General features: G+C 32.2%; 1 protein-coding gene across 1 annotated transcript in view; it reads left to right on the top strand.

The window, feature by feature from the left end:
* LOC140449439 (uncharacterized) overlaps window positions 1-22,767 on the top strand; it is a 67,829-nt gene that overhangs the window by 4,613 nt on the left and 40,449 nt on the right. The window contains exons 2-3 of the mRNA XM_072542611.1: window positions 15,028-15,239; window positions 21,063-21,366. Coding sequence (XP_072398712.1) covers window positions 15,028-15,239; window positions 21,063-21,366 — 516 coding nt within the window. The remainder of the gene's footprint in view (window positions 1-15,027; window positions 15,240-21,062; window positions 21,367-22,767) is intronic.

The raw sequence follows: 22,767 nt of genomic DNA, 5'->3' as shown, positions 1-22,767 counted from the left end.
CCTGGACGTTTAGTTAAGTGTTTAGATTTAAATGGAGGTTGTATAAGTAAATGTGATGCATTATTTGTTGAAATTTTATATTCCCAGTGATAGAAATAAAAATTATATAATTCTGCGTAAAATTATAATTCTGCTTTCTTTTTTCCGGATACTTTCTAGACGGACTATATTATAACACTTTTTCTACAAATTTAAAATCTTTTAACAATTTTTAAGGGGTATTGTATGCCTGCTATGATTACATATATGCTATGTAAATGCCTTCACCGCTTTTTTTTCCTTTTGTGATTCTAGTCTTCATTTTTTGTTGGTCAACAATATCTTCTTATCGAGTTTTTTGTGATTCTTGGAAGCTCTCTTTTTTGTCTCGCTAATATTGTTAGGTTATTTGAAAACGCTAAATAGACGACGGATTCCCCTGCCTGTTCAGACTTTTAACACTTTTTTTTAAGATTTTAATTTGCTTTTGCAACGCTTTTATTGATTTTACCGAGCTTTATCAACGCTGTTAATGATATTTACAACGCTTTTGTGCTTCTTAAAGAATTTCTGATGGTTTTAACTTTTACAACTTTTTTATTTTAATGCTTTTTTTAAAGTTTTTTTTTAATTTATTCGCAATCTTATAACTAATGTTTGTATTTTGAGAACGATTTCCGAAGTTGAAATTAAAACCTCAATAAACGTACTTTAACCTTTAATTGTGGCTTATTCCCATTGAAATAGTAATTACTTATAACGCTGCTTTGACATTGTTAACTATATTTTAACGTTATGACATTTTTTTGACGTTCTTAATACCTTTTACCATTTTTATATAATACTCGTAACACATTTTGTCGCTTTTCAATACTTATTAAGTTTTTCGAAATGTAACGCTTTTACAACGTATTTTATAAGCTCATGATACTTTTACTTCGCTTTTTTGATCCTATAAAGGCTGGTGAAGATATTTTGTAGTGCTCTTTGTAATTTGCATCGCTTTCAACATTTCTAACACTTTTTATAATAAATTTTGAATCTTTTACCAATTTTACAAATCTTTTAATACATTTTCTAACACTTCCTCCACAATTTTAATGTTTTTTAATATATTTACAATGATTTTTGAATGCATGTATAATTTTTACAATGTTCTTAACTTTTACAACTCCTTTTTGAAGATTTTGACTCCTTTTCTAAAACTATTTGACGCTTCTGAGGGTTCTTAATAGTTGCACTTACTAAATGCATCTGTTTCAATTTTTTATTAATTTATTATTATTATTATAATATTTTATTAATTTTATTAATACTTTAACGAAGCTTTTAATGCTTTTTAAAGCTTTTACAAGCCTTGTTATGCCCTTGTAATGATTTTACATATCCTATATTGTATTTACATATTATATATAACAACATTTTTAATCTAATTTTTAAAACTTTTTTCTGGCCGCTTTAAATCTTTCTATATAGCTTTTTCGATGCTGCTACCATTTTCCAACGCTTGTTAAAAAACTTTTAACGGTTTTTCGATGATCTAAACTATTTCTCGGCGTTCTTAACAATTATTATTAACACTTTTAACACTTTTACAACGATTTTTTGAAACTTTGAATGCTTATTTTAAATTGCTAACGTTTTTACTACTCATTTTTTAAGATTTCGACACTTTTGTAATGCTTCCTCGACCATGTTAATCGCTTTTGCAACATTACAGATATTTTTTAAAGGAGTTTGAAGGTTTTAACAATGGTTTTTCGGTAGTAATTATACTTTTTGTGATTTTTATTCTTTCTAAAACGTTTTTGAAATTTTTAACAATTTTTGTGAAAAGTTTGAAAGCTGTTTAACACTTTTAGAGTTCCTTTTCGACATAATTAAAACGTTTTAGCTTTTTGTAAACATATTTTTCAAATTTGACACACTCTTTTAACACCAATAACCTTTCAGTAGACGCAGGTTAATTTTGTGTATCATTAGTCGCACACGGTCTATTACAGGGTCATAAAAATAGTCATCTGGATACATTTTGTTTAAATTTCAATAAAACAATCTATTGTCTATAATTGTATAGTTTTTTAACATTATTTATTATTATTAACATATTTTGTTGATTTAAAATGTTTATTTACGTAGCACCAAAAATAGTCCACAATTGTTGCAATAGTTTGATTTATTTACTTTTTTACTAAACAAATTACAATTAATTTAAAATTAGTATAACCTATCAGTCTTCAAGAACAATCTTAAACAAAAATAAAACATTATTTCACTAAGACTTATCATAAAAAATATAAGGCAAAAAACATAATAAAATTAAGCCGGAATATTTTTAGTCATTGCAAATTGGATCTACATATTCCAAACAAAGATACTTTTTACAAATCGAACAAAAATATTTCGTTTTTCGATTCGTTTTCCATCCACAGTCAACACACCTACCAATTACTCCCGGAGTTCTTTGAGCTGGCACGACATCTTCATCCAAATGACAAATCTCCTTTAGTGGAATCCTTATAGTCTTGGGTATATTTCGATTCTTTTGGTGGTTGTACATAAGACTAAATACTAAGTTTGTCAAAACTTCTCGTCGGGTCTTTGTGGAATTTGGAATGTTACAATTGTAAAAAGCAAAAGAATTTATTGCTGTAACATTTAAAAGGCCGTTCAAAACAACCATAGGTCATATTCTACTAGAACGGGCCATATTTTGCGCATAATTTATCTACGGTATTAACACCGTTTTTTTTGTGCTGTTATATGCTAATATGATTTCCGGTTTTCCGGTTAGAGGATCAACGTCGTTCCCATAGTACATAGTGGAATATACCAGAATGTTTTTGTTTTTTTTTTTTGTTTATATGACACTAGTGTATTGAGTGTGGCCTATATGTGGAAACAGTCACCGCGATCTTATCTTGTTCTTGTAGTACATTTAGTATTATATTTAATATTAATATTTAATATAATATTAATATGTCAATCAGTGTTGTAGCAATCGCGATTGATTCGTTCGTTTTGACGAAAGTATTCACTTCAAAGTATTGAACGACCGAATCCCGCTAGTTCATAACGATCCGATCATATGGCGACAAAAATCTATTGATCGGCAGCCGACGGAGCCGATCTAGATTGAACCAAAACAAAATCTCACAGCCAATACTCTCATTACTTTCGGCCCTCGGTCCTCGGTCATTCCTCACTTGCGACGAGGACCGATATATAGACCGACAGAAAATAATATACTAACAGACATATGTCGAAACAAAATACCAAACTTTTTTGAATTAATAATTAATTATCAAGGTTAATTTTATTTAAAAGAAAAACTAAAATATGACAATTATCTGATCCATAAAACTTATATTTATTTTTATATTTAAAGTTGTTCTGAAGCTATTTTCTTGTGGCATGTTAAAGTAATTACTATTTAAATGGAAATAAGCCACAATTAAAGGTTAAGGTATGTTTATTGACGTTTCAATTTCCACTTCGGAAATCGTTCTCAAAATAAAAACATTAGTAAATTTACGAAGTGGAAATTGAAATGTCAATAAACGTACTTTAACCTTTAATTGTGGCTTATTCCCATTTAAATAGTAATTAATATTTAAAGATAAATGTTTATTTAGAAAAATAACAAACCGGTGATTATCTCTCTTTACAAAAACTGCCACATAGCATTTCGAGATTAAATCACCTTTTTCTTATCAAAACTAATGGAATGAAATGAAAACTTGCCGGTAATTAAAACTCTCCAAGAGCGATGTTTTTTCTTTCAGACCCCAAGCTGTTCTCCTTGACTGTTACACTAAATAATTTCCGATGACATTCCATGTCTACACGGACCTTTTCACAGTACACAAAAGAAATATTTACTAGATCCGACAGCAATGCTTCCTTTTTTCCCTCTGAAGCATTACGCTATAATAAAAAAGTATACTTTGTTCATATCTTTAGTGTCTCATTATGCAACTTAAACAAACACTTGTAAATATTATATTGTTGTGGCATAATCACAGTAAATCAAGCTGTCTACAGATATCTGAAGTTAGTAAATTCTTTTATCGCTTTGACCGTATTTGTGAATAAATTCTACACAATCTAATTTTATAACACATTAAGATTTTTGTTAATTTTCGAAACCGAATCTCAGTACGCTCCTGCAAATCACGTCAAAACATTTCGACCATTTAACATAACCCTCGATAGAACTCTCTTCCCAAACTTTATTAACAAAACAAAAGCCCTTGTGGTTGCCCTGGCAAATACTAGTATTTACAAAAGGGACTTTTTAGAAGTACAGGAAAAAATCACATTTAATGAATGGAATGACAAAAAGAACTTTATTGACAAAACTTTATCGTGTAGCATGTTATTAGGAAGTTATAAATAATGGGATAATTGGTAGATTAGATTCAGATAATTCGAAAGAGAGTTCCGGAAAAGAGATAAAGAATTTATATTGTTTTATTTCTTTTTTAAAACAAAAATACTAGAAGTATTTGGAATTTTTTAGGTATATAATATTTAATGTTGATTTTGACATCTGATAATTTCATGAAAGAAGAAACGAAACACGTGCACTTGTAAGAAAAATAAAAAATGATCACTGGAAACGCTTTTCGAAAGAAATGGAACATGATTTTTACGGTCTGCAAAAGGAAATATGGTGCTTCATAAGAGGTCAAAGAAAGGAGACAAAGGAACTAATAGAACCAAAACACATAGAAAAGGATACGTGGATTGATTACCTAAAAAAGGTCTATGCAGAGGAAGAACAAACGAATCTAGAACCAGAAGCACCAGAAATTATCACAAATGAAGAACCTAATAGAAATTTACAGGAAGTTCGGAAAATATTTGAAAACCTGAAGAACAGAAAAGCAGCAGGTAAAGACGGGATATCAAACGAATTACTGAAATATTGTGGAGCAGCAATGACAGAACAATTAAAAACATTAATTAATAACATTATAAAATACAATAAAATACCGGAAGAATGACAGAGGTGTAAACTTGTTAAATACTACGCTAAAATTTACATATAAAATTTTACAAGTGCTAATAAATCAGAGGATAAGTTTATCAGATGAACAACAGGGTTTTCGTAGTGGAAGATCGTATACAGATGCAATATTCGTTATAAAGCAAATTACTAAGAAATCACTAAAGTATAATAGACCAGCATTTCTGTGTCTGGTTGATCTAAAGAAAGAGTTTGACAGAGTAAGACTCAAAGATGTAATCCAACTTCTGTATAATAGAAAAGTTCCCCTAAATATTATAGAAACTATCGAAAACATCTACCAAAACAACAAAATAAAAGTTAGAATAGATGGAGAACCTATAGAAATAGGCAGTGGAATAAGACAAGAGGATTCGTTGAGCCCCATGCCCTTCAATTTGATCATGGATGAAATCATCAAAAGCGTTAACAAAGGAAGAGGATACAGCATGGGAAACAAACAAATAAAAATACTCTGTTACACAGACAACGCAATATTGATAGCCCAAGATGAAGATAGTCTGCAAACACTGGTCCACAGATTTAACATAAGAGCAAAACAATGTAATATGACAATCTCATCTCAGAAAACTAAAACAATAGTAGTCAGCAAAGAACCAACCAGATGTAAAATAGAAATTGATGGTATCAGTGACAAAGATGACAGAGAAGTGAGAGAACAAATACAAAAAGCAAATAGACAGGATGCCTTAATAACACTATATGGCGAAACAGACACATTAACACTGAGATGAAGTCAATAATTTATAAAGCCAGTGTAAGATCAATACTGACATATGCCTCAGAAACAAGACCCGACACAGCCACAACGCAAAGGCTACTGGGAACGCCAGAGATGAGAATACTTAGAAGAATAATTACAGAAAATACGGTGAGAGATCGAAAGAGAAGTGAAGACATTAGAAGAAAATGTAACGTACAGTGTATAAGTGAATAGACACAAAATAGAAAAAAAGAATGGAATAGCCACATAAGCAGAATGGAGGAGACCCGTGTCGTCAAAATAGCAAGAGATAAGTCACCAACGGCAAAAGAAGTATCTTCTTCAAGACAACCTTCCAGAGAGGTATTAATCCGCCAATGAACAGACATAATTGCTTATATAGAGGAAGAAGACAAGACGTTTTTGCAAAGACGGGCCTGGCTTTATGTTTCTAATTATGAATACAAATTACATTTGAGTGACATTTCTGGAAATAGCTCGCCGATTCGTTTGCCACAATAGAGCTTGAAATGGCGCAAAAGTAGAATTAAAATGCATCCATGACTAAAATTAAATGTTGAATTAGTATTCGGAATAATTTCGCGTTTTATTTAATGTGATATAAAATCGGCCATTCAGTAAATGGAGCTCTAGTTGGAGCAGATCCAAATGAACAGAATTAGATCGTGCAACATGTTTAATACCAGCTGAGCACTGCCATCGTGTTTGCTAATAAACGAATAGTAGTTAAAATGGTCAATTCACCAGTGTGGAAAACGCGAGTGATGTTAAGTGTTCTCTTCATCAAATTTTCATTGGGTAAAATGAAAATCATGAAAATGAATATTTGATAGTTGTGTGAAATGGCCAATAATTAATAAAAATGAAAGATGTTAGGAAATATGTTCTTTTAACATATATTTTTTAAGCACCGTATTTAAATTAGACCTTATTTCACTGATTTATGTATAAAATGTTGTTTATATTATTTTATGTTAAAAAAGCATTAAAATGCATTGTAAAAAAATTACAGTAGATTAATAATGTCGATTAATGTACTTCAAGTTATACTAGAAGGAAAAGTACAGGGTAAAAGATCAGTAGGAAGACGCCAGAACTCGTGGCTGAAAAACCTGAGGAGATGGTTTGACCGCTTATCCACAGAAATCTTTCATGCAGCAGTTTCCAAATCTACAATTGCCATTTGGATCGCCAACCTTCGAAAGTAGACGGCGCCATGAGAACAATAATATCAAAAAGCGTTAAAAGCATTGAAAAAGTATTAACAGTATTATTAAAAAGTGTTGTAAAAGTGCTAATAGCTTTAAAAAAGTTTTTTGGAAATGTTAAAAAACATTAAAAGTAATCAAAACTAGTCCAGAAAACGTTAAAAAAAGTTAACATCATGGATAGAATCATAAAAAAGCGTTTTTAACATCATTAATAGTGTAAAAAGAGTCTATAAAGTGTTTAAAATCTCAGATTATTGGACAGTACTATGGTCTGTTTTTTAACCAGGAGGAGTAATTCAAATTTTCCGCGCTGTAATGCTTGTTTGTAATTGGTCCAACCGCAGGCAAGTTTACTCCACTAAATTATGACATGTTGACACTAATGACATTTGTGAAATTTTAAAATTCAATATTTAAGTATATCGACGATTTTTTTGTATTTTCTGCGTTATTCCTTACATTTTTAGATATTTCGTTTGTATTTATATAAAAAACAGCTCTTTTCAGAACTATTTCGCGACATATTAGTGTTATTAAGATAACAATGTGGATTCGATGCCAAGTACTAGTGGTAATTATTCCTCTACACCTAAAAAATGTCTGGTAGATTTGGGTCATATATCTTCAAATGAGAAACAAAACATGATTTGCTTATACATTATAAACATGTATAAATAAACAAATCAAAATTGATAATTCTGGAATGAAAATAACAGCCACGCTAGCAAAAATAAAACAGGCAACAGGTTAGTTTTGCAGAATAGTTATTGTTAAAATCAAGATTTACTAAAGTAATGCTAATTTTATTAGCACATTACTTTAGCTTGTATTGGAATATAAGCAGACTTCAACAGTAGTATTGTAAAATTCCATTGGATTTTAGATACCATTTTATCACGAATATATCGCTTTCGTATACGTTCTTTTTACGATTTTCTTCTTTAATGTGATAAATAAACTCTAAAAATTCTTCAACTTTTTCATAACAGTCCAACATTTTTTTATTGTAATTAGAAATACTAAATAATATATATTGGAAGTGAATTCGAAAAATTATTATTCAAACCCAAAAAAGAAGATGTATTTGGTGACTTTTCTAGTAACTTTCTTGGGTGTGAATCTGTCTTTTTAGTTTACTCCTCCTGGTTAAAAAACAGAGTATAGAATCACAAAAGAAAATAAAATACATGAAGAGTTGTGAATATTATGGAAATGCAAGTAAGAGAGCGTAAAGGTCTGCAAAAGCTTTTATATATTCCATTGAAATCGTTATAATTATTGAAAGATTCTAAATTCCTTATAAAAGCACTACAAACTTTAGAAAATGTTCAAAAGAATAAAAAAAATCCAAAAGTGATAAAAAGCAGTAATATCACTATTAAAAAACATTAACCTTTCAGTAGATGCAGCTTGTCTATAACTTCTTTTGATAGGTACATTTATCGACTGCAGGGATGCCAGGTCTGGGGATTTTTCTCAGAACTTGGGAAAATTAAAAATCTTTGAGGACTGGGGAAAAACTTTTTAAACTGACTAATTTCTGGGGAAATCAAACTGGCTAAAATATGTTATTAAATTTAGTAAAAAATAGTTAATTTTGAAAGTCCACTAATTATGTGAATATTAAATGTACTACAAGGACAAGATAAGATCGCGGTGACTGTTTCCACATCTAGGCCACACTCAATACAGTTTGGTGAATTTGCGCAAGCGCGAACAATGATATTGCCTGGGGTTCCCTGACACTGTCATCTATTATGTGTAGGACCTGTGTAGGTCCAGGGTTCCCCGACTTACAAGAAACAAATAAAATTATCAAGATTTCTTAGGAGTCATAAGGCATTGTCATTTGTCATTTACTGTAATTCTATATAATAACTGTCAATAATGTCAAAAAGTGCCATCAATAGGATTTTTTAAAGCTTCTTATTTGTTAAACGTCAATAAACGTACTTTAACCTTTAATTGTGGCTTATTCCCATTTAAATAGTAATTACTTTAACATGCCACAGGAAAATAGCTTCAGAACAACTTTAAATATAAAATATAAGTTTTATGGATCAGATAATTGTCATATTTTAGTTTTTCTTTTAAATAAAATTAACCTTGATAATTAATTAATAATTCAAAAAAGTTTGGTATTTTGTTTCGACATATGTCTGTCAGTATATTATTTTCTGTCGGTCTATACATCGGTCCTCGTCGCAAGTGAGGAACGACCGAGGACCGAGGGCCGAAAGTAATGAGAGTATTGGCTGTGAGATTTTGTTTTGGTTCAATCTAGATCGGCTCCGTCGGCTGCCGATCAATAGATTTTTGTCACCATACGATTCGATCGTTATGAACTAGCGGGATTCGGTCGTTCAATACTTTGAAGTGATTGAATCAAAACGAATGAATCAATCGCGATTGATACAACACTGATTGACATATTGTACATATTTCATTCATTCAGGATAACCGTTTCAAGATTTTGGAACTCTGTTCATGTAAGGTTTGGTTAACTATTAAGTCCTGGGGTATTTTCTGGGGTTTTTTCTTCTTCTTCTTGCAGTACCGTCTCCTATCGGAGGTTGGCTACCATCACAACAATCTTCACTTTGTTGGCTGCAGCTCTGAACAACTGTATTGAACTACACCCATACCACTCCCTTAAATTTCGCAACCAGGAAATCCTCCTACGTCCCACATTTCTCTTTCCCGAGATTTTTCCTTGGATTATGAGTCTAAGCAGAGAGTACTTTTCTCCTCTCATTATGTGGCCCAGATATTTCAGTTTTTTCGTTTGTATGGTTTTTATGACTTTGCATTCCTTCCCCATCTTCAGCAGAACATCTTGATTTGTTACTCTTTCCGTCCATGGTATTTTCCACATTCTCCTGTAACACCACATCTCGAATGCCTCAATGTTTTTGATGTGTATCTTTTTCAGTGTCCAGGCTTCCATGCCATACAGCAGAACGGAGAAAACATAGCACCTTAACATTCTCGTTCTTAAGTTTATATTTATGTCCCGGCTGCATAGGAACTTTTTCATTTTGACAAACGATTGTCTCGCTGTCTCTATTCGCCTCTTGATTTCTCTTGTCTGGTCATTAGTATCAGTGAAGCAAACCCCTAAATATTTGTAGGACGTAACTCTTTCAACTGGGTGATTATTTATGGTTAAATTCACATTGGTGTATAGCTTCTTTGTTACAATCATGAACTTAGTGTTTTTGATGTTCATTGTCTAAAATACGTCAGATCTTTTAGTACATGTCTGTCCAATATATATTTTCCCGTATGCTTAACCGGGTATATGATCCCTATGAGAGAGTTATATTACCTTCAGATCCACATTTTCCTCCGGTTACGGACGATGCTTTTTGAGACTCACACGGTCGGCTCTAAACCGAAGTGGTGGTTTCCAGTCCAGTCTCCTACCATTTGCATAGTGGTATCAATTTTGTTTTAAACTCAGAAAAGCCCATCCTGATAAATTATTTTAAGGTCTCTTCATCATTCTGTGTGTACGCTCATTATTCTTTTTAATAAGGTAATAAGAAATACTTATCTGAGGGTCTTTTGAGACAACTTAATGATGTTTCTGTAGTCTGTTTTACCTCCTTACAATGTATTTTTTATGATTCTCTTTTTGTCCTCCTTGGATCCCTATAATATTCAGTCTAAGCTTTCAGCAAAATAAATATTCGTCTAACTTTTGTCTTTTGATTTGCCAATGACAATATTTATCAAAGATTGTCATTTTATCATGTTACTTTCCTGCTGGAAGTCCTCACTATTTTCGGACAAATATCTTCGAATCCTGACATGAAAATCTGTTAAATTATTCTTTAGTCTATTTCCAGGGTATGCTTTATCATCTTTTTTTTTTAATTTTTCTATTCGGCCTATTTTAATACAAAAGTTGTTATGATCTAGTTATAAAAAATATAAACCTTTTTAGACCTTCAAACAACGATACAGAATATAAACAACCAACTGGTTTTTCCTTGTTCATCACCATCACTATATTTGCTTGTATCGCCATCTTGGATTGACCTTTTAAATTGCATTTTTCCATAGGTTAATCTTCTCAAAGATTTGTCAGGTCTCCCACCAGATTTTTTCTAGGTTTTCTCCACTATTCTTTCAGGAATTCGAGAGTCAACAATCCTTTGTATTTTATGATTATTATTTGTTTTATAGAATTTTCTTTTCAGTTGTAACTATAATTTTACTGTCACCTAATATAAGTTAACTCCTTCCGTTTCATTGATCTCTAAATCTACTGCACGTATCCCCATATGTATCCCCATTGCTTTGAAATACTTAGATACATTTTTGACAATAATTTCACCATCAAAAATATTCTGTTGTCTTAACAACTTTTTAACCTCTTCTTTAAAAGCTTGTGTCCACTATACTAGTAGTTTTTGACTGTTCTTTCTTAACCATATAGTAACAAATGCAAAGAAGACTTTGAAAGTGATTTGCTGTATATTTTTAAAGTTCTGTTCATCGTCAAAAATTTTTTCGTATTCTCAAATAAAATTTTAGACAGAAATATCTTTTACAAGGATACTATTTCCAAAATGTCTTAAGGAAGGATATACAGTGTGGCGCACCGAAAACGAAACAGAGGCATTTACTGGCAGATGATTCCTTTTTTGAAAAAACGCTCGGACCCGTCGATTTTGTTTTCGAGGGGGACACAAAATTGGCATAAAATCACTTTAACATTTGCAGCCCCTTAAGCTTGGGTGGCATCATCCCTAAAATCTTAAATGAAAAGGGGGGTCGAATGATCCATTATTTGAAAGGTCTTTCAACTCCCTTTATAATGATGTAAAATTCATGTATTCAATTCAGTAGTTTTGGAGATTTATTGATTTAAAGTTTAAAGTAGACTTTAATAGGTACATCAAATTAGTTTGTACTTCTTTCAGAAGAAATTTGAGTAAAAGCATTTTCTTGATAAGTAAATGCTTTTATTTACTACGCCCATGCTTTATTAATAATAAAAATAGCAATTGAAGTGTCCTTTGTGACAAAAACAGTTGTTTCTTGAAGAAAGATAAGTAGAGAATGCCACGTACTTATTTTAAATAGGAAATAGTACATTAGTTTGCGATTTATTTGACCAATCTTTGTTGTTAAAATATCATTTATTGCTTTATACATAAATTAACCATGGTATATTCCACGGCAGAAAGGGTTGAAATTATTGAAATATTTTTCGGAAATAATCAGTGCGCTAATAGAACAGCACAAATTTTTAATGAGCGACATGAGAACAATAATGTGCACCGAAAATATGTTCTAGAACTTGTAGCTAAATTTCGGGAAACTGGATCAGTCGCCAATAAAAAACGTAATATTGAAAATCCTATAAGGAACGAAGCAACAGAAGTGGGGGTTTTAGGGCAAGTTATTGTAGTTCCTACATTAAGTACCCGCAAATTGCAAACTTCGTGTGGTGTTAGTCGACGTACTATCCAACGGATTCTAAAGGCCCATAATTTTCATCCGTATAAAATTCACCTTGTACAAGAACTTAATGAAGACGATTTTGATAAGCGATTAGAATTTTGTGAAGTTATGAGTGAACGAATTACAAACGATGAACAATTTTTATTTAACATTTGCTTTTCCGACGAATGTTCCTTTTTTTTAAATGGCGAAGTAAATCGTCATAATTGTCGATATTGGTCGGACTCTAATCCCAGAATTTACCATGAGGTACACACACAGCAGCCACAAAAATTAAATGTTTGGGCTGGCATTTTTGGCGATCATTTGGTTGGTCCCTTTTTCTTACCTGGAAATTTGACTGGTGAAATGTATTTGGAATTACTGCAAAATGCCATAGATCCTGCGCTAACAGATATAATTGAAAATCAGAATGATGGTCGATACGTTGAGAATATGTTGATGTTCCAACAGGATGGTGCCCCACCACATTACGCATTAAGAGTTTGGCATTATTTAGATCAGACCTTTCCAGGTCAATGGATTGGTAGAAGAGGTGCCGTTGAATGGCCCCCAAGATCGCCAGATTTATCACCTTTGGATTTCTTTTTGTGGGGTTACTTAAAAAGCAAAATCTATGCTACTCAGCCAACATCCTTAGAAGATTTACGACAAAGAATTGTGAATGAGTGCCATCAAATTACTCCTCAAATATTGCAAAATGTCCGGCAACTTTTTCAGCAAAATCTTTATTATTGCATGGAAAGTAATGGTGGTCATTTTCAACATTTACTCGGCTGACAGGACAGTTCATTCTTTATTTTTTAACAACTTTGCTGCTATGTATTGATCTCCTCTTACGATGATGTATTTAAACTTTAAATCAATAAATCTCCAAAACTACTGAATTGAAGTACATGAATTTTACATCATTGTAAAGGGAGTTGAAAGACCTTTTAAATGATGGATCATTCGACCCCCCTTTCCATTTAAGATTTTAGGGATGGTGCCACCCCTGCTTAGGGGGCTGCAAATGTTAATGTGATTTTATGCCAATTTTGTTTCCCCCTCGATAACAAAATCGACGGGTCCAAGCGTTTTTTTTTTAAAGGAATCATCTGCCAGTAAATGCATCTGTTTCGTTTTCGGTGCGCCACCCTGTATAAAAGGAAGTTGGCTTTGATTCTTATTGCTAAGTTAATAGAATAGTTAAACAAACTGCTACATAAATAAAAATTGAATGAAACGGGATATTTTTGTTTTTTGTTTGTTTTGCTTTTGGTAAATTTCAGTTTGAGACGCGAAACCTAAGTAAAATTTAGTCTCTATCTCTAAATACGTACATATTAGAAATGTTTTAACTTTATTTTATGTGCTTACTGATCTAGGTATTAAAAGTTTTATATAAAACCCGACAGTAGATCTTTTTTATTCGATTATATTAACCTTGTACTAGTTTCCTGGGAAAATCCTCGGCCAATGTCACAATATATTATTCAAAAACAGCTTCAATTGAGTAAACTACTTGTCTGTCTATTATTATCGTTTATCTTTCTATTTCAAATTCTTTTATACGGGGTGATCTATTTATAAATAAAATAAAATAGTAAATTATAACCTAATTTACGGAAAGATTAAAGTGAACAGAAAGCTACAAGCTAGTCATTTTAGAGCAAAACGCTAATATCAGAAGGAATGTCAGTAAGATCCGTTAAATAATTCATATTTCCCATTGTTTATTTGTTTATTTGCTAAGGGATAATTATAAAATTATTTACTTTCTAATTAATGGACATATTTGGCTAAACTTTACTAATAACCAGTTTGTGTATACAGTGGGAGGCCAAATTATGCAATGATTTATTCTCTTAATGACACAATCTGAAAGAACAAATAAATAAGACAAGATACAAAAACTAAAAACCATAAAGCAGCGATTAGACCTATATTAACATACACGGCGGAGACAATACTTGACACATCTAAAACAAAACGACTACTAGAAACAACAGAGATAAAAATACTCCTACGAATATCAAGGAAAAGTCTGTTGAATAATGAGAGAAGCGAAAACATAAGAAAAGCATGCAATATAGTAGACCTAAATGGATGGGTGACAAAATGGAAACAGGAGTGGAACAAAGAGATCAGTAGAATGGCAGAGGATAGGATAGTACAAATAGCACGAGATAACTCACCAAATGGATGAAGAAGTATTGGCAGACCAAGAAAAAGATGGTGCGATAATTTAAACAATTTAGGAGGCTAATATTGAAGAAGAAACAGGCTTTAAAACCTCATACAAGAAGGAAAACGAAGAAGAAGAAAACAAAAACAAATGTTTATTTTACGAGTGAATCCACTTACCTCTTGACAGTAATTGAGGCGCTGACGACAATCTTGAACTTTGTGGATCATTTCTGGAGTTATATTAAGTACGAATTTCCAAAGAAATTATGTTTTGAATCGTGTAAATTTTGTATTCAATCCATGTACTTTTAATTTTAAGTAACCTTATAGGAAAAATCAAGTGATGTAAGATGTGGAGATCTTGGGGGCCGCTCTACTGTATATGATATCTGTACAACCGACGACAGTTTTCTAAATAAACATATTTTTTGTTTCAGCTCTCCGGTTGGCTGGCTTTGGCCGTTCTCTCGGGCGGATCGTTCTTAGTACTTATTCCAGCTCTACCGATCACCGCTCAACCTCCATTGCTAGCTGTGCTGTCAATTTTGCTCCTACTACATCTAGCCGCTCATTTAGGAGCAGCTCTCGTGGATCCCGCCGAGGTTGCGCTCAGAGAAAGGGAACCTGTACCAGTACCACAATTAGATAGGTAATGATTTGCAAATTTGGACCTTTTATATGTTTAATTGATTTAGTATGCCTTAGGCTTAATTTTGCAAAAACAAATACTTAATTTTAATTAAAATTGGATCTCAGGCTCCTTTTATCGTTAATTATAATAAGTGGCTTCAAGGTATTCTTTAAGCAGTTGCTTTCGAAGAAAAAATGGCCAATAGGAAAAAAAATTAAACCAAATTATCTTGTGATACTAAACTATTAAATAATTTATTAAAACAGAATAAAAAAAATATTAAAGTCAATTTTACAATTAAATCAAAATCAAAATAATAAAAGATTATATTTATTATGAAATGAAATCACTGAATAAAATATTAAAAAATCAAATTTATTATGACCGCGGTTGAAAGTCTTTGTTGATTTTATGGCAAACCAACCTTTTATTTTCAAGAATTCTCTACTGGCTCGTTTTATTCTTACGACTGTGATCTGGCCACCTTTTGCTCTTACTTTCAATTGCTCTACACACTCCTGCTACATCATCTGCTTGTCAACGTCTCTCGCATACACTATCGCCGTAACAGTCTCTCCAAAAGCTCCTGGACCAAACTCCTATCTCACAGAAACCCAATTTTTTTCTAGTCGAAAGAATTTTCACTTAGTCGACTAGTACCAAATTTACTATACACCTGTTTGTTTATTAGAGGATGTACTTTCGTTGTCCACTGCTACCAATCCTTGGAGCTCGTTCCACAGACACAAAACAACTTTCACAATTGTTATTTGACAAAAACTCTGCTAACTTGCACTGCAGGATATCGAACAAAAACCTCTTGCTTCTTCCGACGTTCAAATCACAGTAATCTTCCTTTTGCCGGGCAAAAGCTGACTTCCTTTACTTCAATCCCTCCTTCTTCTTTTTACCAATGAGACACACACATCCTACATACCACGCCATCCCTTTCAACTAATCAAATTCTGTGACTTGTCAAACACAAGCTCAATGCTATTATGATATCACATATCCTTCGTATTTCCACCTTCCCTGTCCTGGGCTAGTTGTTCGGCTTCATATAACCCTTGGTTAATCAATATTTTTGTTTGATCTACCCAACGGCTTGGAGATCTTCCCCTAGGTATCTTTCCTTTAACTCTACCCTCGACTATCAGTTTTTCAATCGTACCTGTTCTTCTAGCAATGTGTCCAAAATACTGCAAATATCTCTGTTGTATTTGTTTAAACAATCTATCCTTTACTTTAAGTTGTTCTAATATCGATACGTTAGTGCGATGATCAATCCAGGATATTCTCAACATGCGGCGGTATACCCACATTTCAAAAGAGTCTAGTTTATTTTTATCCAATTTCTTTAAGGTCCACGTTTCGGATGCATATGTGACTATGGGAAAAATGAGTGCCCTTACCAGCCTTAGTTTTGTGTGTATTGTTATGCTATAATTTTTCCAAATTGTTACCAGTTTCATCATAGCTGTTCTAGCAATAGTCAACCTTCTACGTATCTCTCTGTCACACCCTCCGTCATTTGTTATTAAGGTCCCCAGGTATATGAAACTATTTACTACTTCAAAGCCCCCAATTTCTTTATTGTATTGAAGATTATTCCGAGCTCTGTCTACTATTATGATCTTTGTCTTACTACAATTTAGCTTTAGTTCATATGTTTTCCTTTTCTCCTCCAGACATCTCATTATGTCTTCCATTTCTTCTTGATTCGCCCGATTATTAAAGTGTCATCAGTAGACTTCGGCAAATATGCATATGGCATATTTTGCATATTGTGCATATTTTATGCAAATATTTCATATTTTGGCATATTTGTATAAAAGTTTGCATAAAGTGCATAAAAGTCCAGATTTTTATACTGTATTTGAAAATTTTTAAACATACCAATTTATTTCAATTCTTGTATAAAATTTTGTAGTCATTTTAATCAAGAAATGATCTAAGTACGTAATCTCTACAGGTACAAAACATTTACAATTTCAAAGATCAATTTAAGTAGCCCTCAACATTCTTAGAAAGTCTCGGTCACTGAGGCATTCAGTTATTGGATAATCGCTAAGGGTTAGCTCATTTGCATTTTATGATCTAATCCCCAAATCTATCTACAATTTATTGTATCTTAACAGCAGGTAAACGGCTAATAGTTTTGTTTATAATTTAGGGATTTTCCAAAATCTCCCAGTTTATTGAATTAGGTACCTAAACATTTCTAATTTGATGCTCAGATTTGTAAATCATTTTTGTTTTGATATTCAAAGCGTAAACACTCGTTGTGCGTAACAAAAAGGAAGATTGTGATTTTATAATGCCTAAAACAACCAGTGCTTCAACTTGGATTAAACCTTATAAAGAGCTGTCTATGGATATGGGAAAAATCTACTGTTCAGTCTGTGGCAAAATTGTAAGTATCTAATATTTTCTATTAAATATCTAATATTTCATACATACAGGGTGTTTCCAAATGACACTTACAACGTTTGACTGTAGATACTTCTCGAAAAATTGAACAAAACGATATAGTTAATGAGGGGCCAAACTTATTTACTTTTCGAGATACAGGGTGTTAAAATTAAAAAAAATTAAATTCTTTTAGTTAATAACAACAATAACTTTAAAACCAATAAACGTATTTACTTGAAATTTAGTACTCGTAGGTTGTTTTTAAATGAAAAATAGCTTCCTTTAGTGAGAAAAAATTGTCCATGGTACAATACAATGGTGTGTATTTAGAAAAATTTTTCACCTTTACTTTTTTTTATGAAGTCAGCTATTCTAAAACACAATTATTTTTATTGTAATTGAATTAACAAAAAAAAACTTTTGTTGAATTTTAAAATAAGTTATATGATGTACTAATGGTTAGTAACAAAAACTAATTTGTGGATTAATACTGCATTTAAAACACTTAGCGAGTGTTTTTTTTTCCAAACCAGTTATTTGATTAACCAAAAACACCTTGTATATTTTTATATTTTAAAGGTTGGGTTAAAATAAAGGTTTTTATTTTTATTTATAAGAAGAAATTTCAGATAGACCAACATGTGAGAACTGCTTCACACATTGCAAAAAAAGGAAAAATAGGAGGAAAACATCAAACTTCAATGGCTAAATGTTTCCAATCTACTTCAAAAAAATTAGATGAGCAAGAAACTTTTAATGAAGACTTGTGTCGCGCATTAGTGTCTGCAAACATACCGCTTTCAAAATTAGCAAATGTAAATTTTAGTTCGTTTCTAAAAAAATATTGCAAACTTAATGTTCCAAGTGATCGGTCTCTAAGAAGAAATAATGTGAACGGGCTATACTCGTCGGTGTTAATTAATATTAAGGAAGAAATTGCAGATAATTATTTTTACATATCTGTAGACGAAACCACTGATTCCTCAGGAAAGTATATTGCTCATTTATTGATTGGTGTTCTTAAAGAAGATACCTTACCAAAATCTCATCTTATTTCATGCCAGCAACTTGAAAAAACAAATGCTTTAACAATTTCGCGTTTTATACAAGAAACATTAGCAACTTTTTTTCTTCCGACAACTATTCCTTCTAATAAATTACTGCTTATTTTATCGGATGCTGCTCCTTATATGGTGAAAGCAGGACAAAATTTAAAAATATTTTTCCCAGATTTAATACATGTTACTTGTGTAGCGCATGGATTAAACAGAGTTGCAGAGGAAATACGAAAAAAGTTTCCTCTTGTAAATACCATGATATCCAGTGTCAAAAAAGTATTTCTTAAATCTCCTATAAGAATTCAACTTTATAAAGAAATGCTACCTAACATTCCTCTTCCACCACAACCTATTTTACCGCGATGGGGAACATGGTTAGAAGCAGCTGATTTTTATGCAGATCATTTTGTTAAAATAAAGAACATAATTGATACGTTAACAGATGAAAGTTCCCAATCTCTTTTGGATTCTAAACAAACTTTTCAGAGTAACTTGCTTCAACAAGAACTTTCATTTATAAAATCAAATTTTAGTTTTGTTCAAAAAACAATTACTAAGTTAGAATCACCAAAACTGTCATTGTTCGAAAGTACAGTATTAATAAAAGAATTTGCGTCATGTTGTCGGAACGTTAGAGGTAATATTGGAAAAGATATTTTACAAAAATTTGAAGCTACTATGGAAAAAAATAAAGGTTACCATATTCTTTCTGAAGTAGTCAGTGTTCTAGCTGGAAATATTTCGGAAACAATTAATTTAGAACCAAATGTTTTGGTTAGTTTGAAAAATGCTCCCGTTACATCAGTTGATGTTGAACGAAGTTTTTCCATATATAAATATATGTACTCAGACAGAAGCCACAAGTTTTTGTTAGAAAATTTTGAACACCACTTGGTCATTTATTGTTAATTCTAGTCATCAGTATATCTCAAGTTACTGATTTTTTTGACCTCCTACTGATATTCCACCTTTCCATCCGTCTAGTACCTTTCGCATAATGTGTTCGCTGTAGATATTAAACAGAGTTGGCGAGATTATGCATCCCCGCCTGACACCTGTCTCTGTTCTAAAATGATCGGAATGGGTGTTGTTTATTTTTACTGCGCACTTATTACTTTCATATAGACTTCTAATTAGTTGAATTAAGTGGTGGAGTGTTCCCATTTCCGCTAGTATGGACCATAGCTGCTGCCATTTGACTTTATCGAACGCCTTTGTGTAATCCACAAAGCACATAAGCATAGGAGTATTGAATTCAAGAGTTTTTTCGATTAGCTGTCTGATATTAAGGATGTGTTCTCTTGTGCCTTTTCCTGGGACAAATCCCGCTTGTTCTTCTGATATCTGAGGCAATAGAAAAGCTTTTAAGTCTTTCATGTATTACATGAAGTAGAACCTTGCTTGCATGGGATATTAGGGTTACCGTTCTGTAGTTGCTGGAGGGATGATAGTGGATGTTGTCCAGTCGTTGGGCCACTCTCCGGTTTCCCAAATCTTTTTGAGATTTTCTATTTTTTAACTTTTTGATTGCATTTAAATAAGAATATATATATATATATATATATATATATTAAACATAAAACTTATTAAAATATGCTCTATATGAGCGTTTTTTAGAAATTTTCTCCATTTTTTCCCTCCCCATGTTTATAAATAATAAAACCTTTCTTAGAATTAATATCGTAATAAAACATCAAACAATTTCCAAAGTAAATATTAATATATTTCAAAAACTAATTGGCCAAAGAGCGTCAGCAGACGTTCAGCGCAAAAACTACAAAGGAAATGAAAATTCCGCAGAGAGTCAGAACTTCCACAATTTCCCGCTCGCTCAGTCATTTGTAGCGTTCATATTAAAAGGTAAATCTAAAGTTTTCATCTACCCAAAAGAAAATATTTTCGTTTCAAATTGAACTACAAACAATTGCAGGGAAAAGGCGATCCCTAGATACAAAACGTAATGAAACGACTAAGAATTTTAAATAGGTTTGTACTGAATTAATAATTGTTGAAAAAGAAAAGTTTAATATAGATTCAGGAAAATTCAAGTGGGATGAAATAGATTGTGATGAATTTCTCATTCATTATTTATTCTTTTGTTAAAGTGTTTTTGTTCTATTGATCGTGTTACTTCTCTGCAGAATGTGTTTCTAAAATTATCGAACCACCTTTGAAAAAAAAAATCTAACTAAATCTAACTAAAAATCTCAATCCTAATCTACAAATTGTATTGTACTTTATATAATTTCTACCAATTCCGAATTTGCATGATATAAATGACCTTTTTTGAAGAATGATTTCGATCTATTGAGTTCAAAGCAACATAGTCGAACAGATCGCTTTAAGTTTACAAGACTCTTTTTTTTTTCAGGACCAAATACGCTCACGTGATAGAAAGCGGCAACTGCCATCTCTGTTTGATCCAGATCACCGGCCCACGAACCAAGCATTGCAGTTCCTGCAACAAGTGTGTAGCTAGATTCGACCATCACTGCAAGTGGCTAAATCATTGCGTAGGCGCACGAAACTACGCCCTGTTTGTGATGTGCGTTTCTACTGCAGTCGCCGCCGCAGCTGTCGTAACGGCCCTTGCCGTAGCTCAGTTGGTTCTGCATCATTCGTCGTGGTACTGGAGTAGTCAGCAAGACGAAGGAGACTCCAACGCTGATAAAAAGGTAAGAAATAAAGTTTACTTATCCAGACCAAAGATATCAGTTTTTTCCGGTCTGTCTGGCAGACGATTTCATGTTACTTATAACCAAGCCTTATAACGTGGCTCTGTTACCAGCTGTTACTGAATTACATAAATAAACTGTTAAATATAATACTTAATTTTTGCCATTTTAGTATAATCTAAATATACTTTTGACTGAATATAATCTGGTAAAACGCGGTATTAATATTGGCGCCACCTGTTAAAAATATAAGAAGACTAAATTTGCTCACCGTTCAGTTGGCAATTATACAGGGTGAGTCATGAGGAACTTTACATACTTCTACCATATGTAGAGTCCCTCAGGGAGCATATCATGTGGCCCCTAAAAAATGTCAACTCCTCTTCTTTATTAATTAACAGGGTGATTTGTGTAATTGACCATTTATTTCATTTTACTGTAGTGTTTATACGGCTCATTTGATTTTTGTAATTTTTGCATGATACAGTACACTACTATCAAGCATTCGACTGGTATTAGCTAAACTAAAAAATTCCAGGACTGGCTTTGGAAAAATTAATTTAGGGATTCGTATTAAATATTACACCCTGTATAAATTTTTTTTAAAATGCAATAAGTGATTTTCAAACTACATAAATAGCCAATGAAAACGACATATGCGACAATGTGTCGCACTTTTATTAAATTTTTAGTGAACGATCAAATCTTACCAAAAATAGAACAACCATAATGAAGTATCAAATTATAAGGTAATTAATTTAAACAAATGTTATAAATTTCAAACTTTTTAATTGAAATGATAAACTGAGTCACTGCACAACAAAAAACAGTAACTACTAACAATAACGAAGAACAATTTAAAAAAAAACTAAAAATATGTACATAGTTATGATAAACCCATAAATTAGAACTGGAAAAGATACAATAATGGTAACAAAATAAAAATAATTCAAAATAGATTTTCGAAATGGAACCCTGCAGCCTGTACACATTTTTGTTGCCGAATTGTTAATTGACGTATTGAATTACGGATACTCTGGGAATCGTTTCTAATAGTATTACAACAATGTATAATTCTATCAATTAATTGTTGTCGGTTATTAATATTCACTGCGTAAACTAGTTGCTTCAATCGTCCCCAAATATGGTAATCAACGGGATTGAAATCAGGGGATCTTGAAGGCCACGAAATAGGACCTGCACGTCCTATCCACCTGTTGCCATAAACATTATTGAGATGTTGTCTCACTGCCAGTAAAAAGTGTGGGGGTGCCCCATCATGCTGAAAATACATCCCTCGGATAGCAACGTTCGCGTTGGCAAGCAAATTCGGCAAAATATTTTGTAGAAAGTTCAAATAGACCTGCCCTGTTAAAGGACCATCAAAAAAGTGAGGACCTA

Source organism: Diabrotica undecimpunctata, chromosome 9 (assembly GCF_040954645.1).
Source record: "Diabrotica undecimpunctata isolate CICGRU chromosome 9, icDiaUnde3, whole genome shotgun sequence".
In the NCBI taxonomy this organism is placed as follows: Eukaryota; Metazoa; Arthropoda; class Insecta; order Coleoptera; family Chrysomelidae; genus Diabrotica; species Diabrotica undecimpunctata.
Note: the sequence above shows the minus strand (reverse complement) of the source record. Positions and strands in the feature narration are given on the sequence as shown.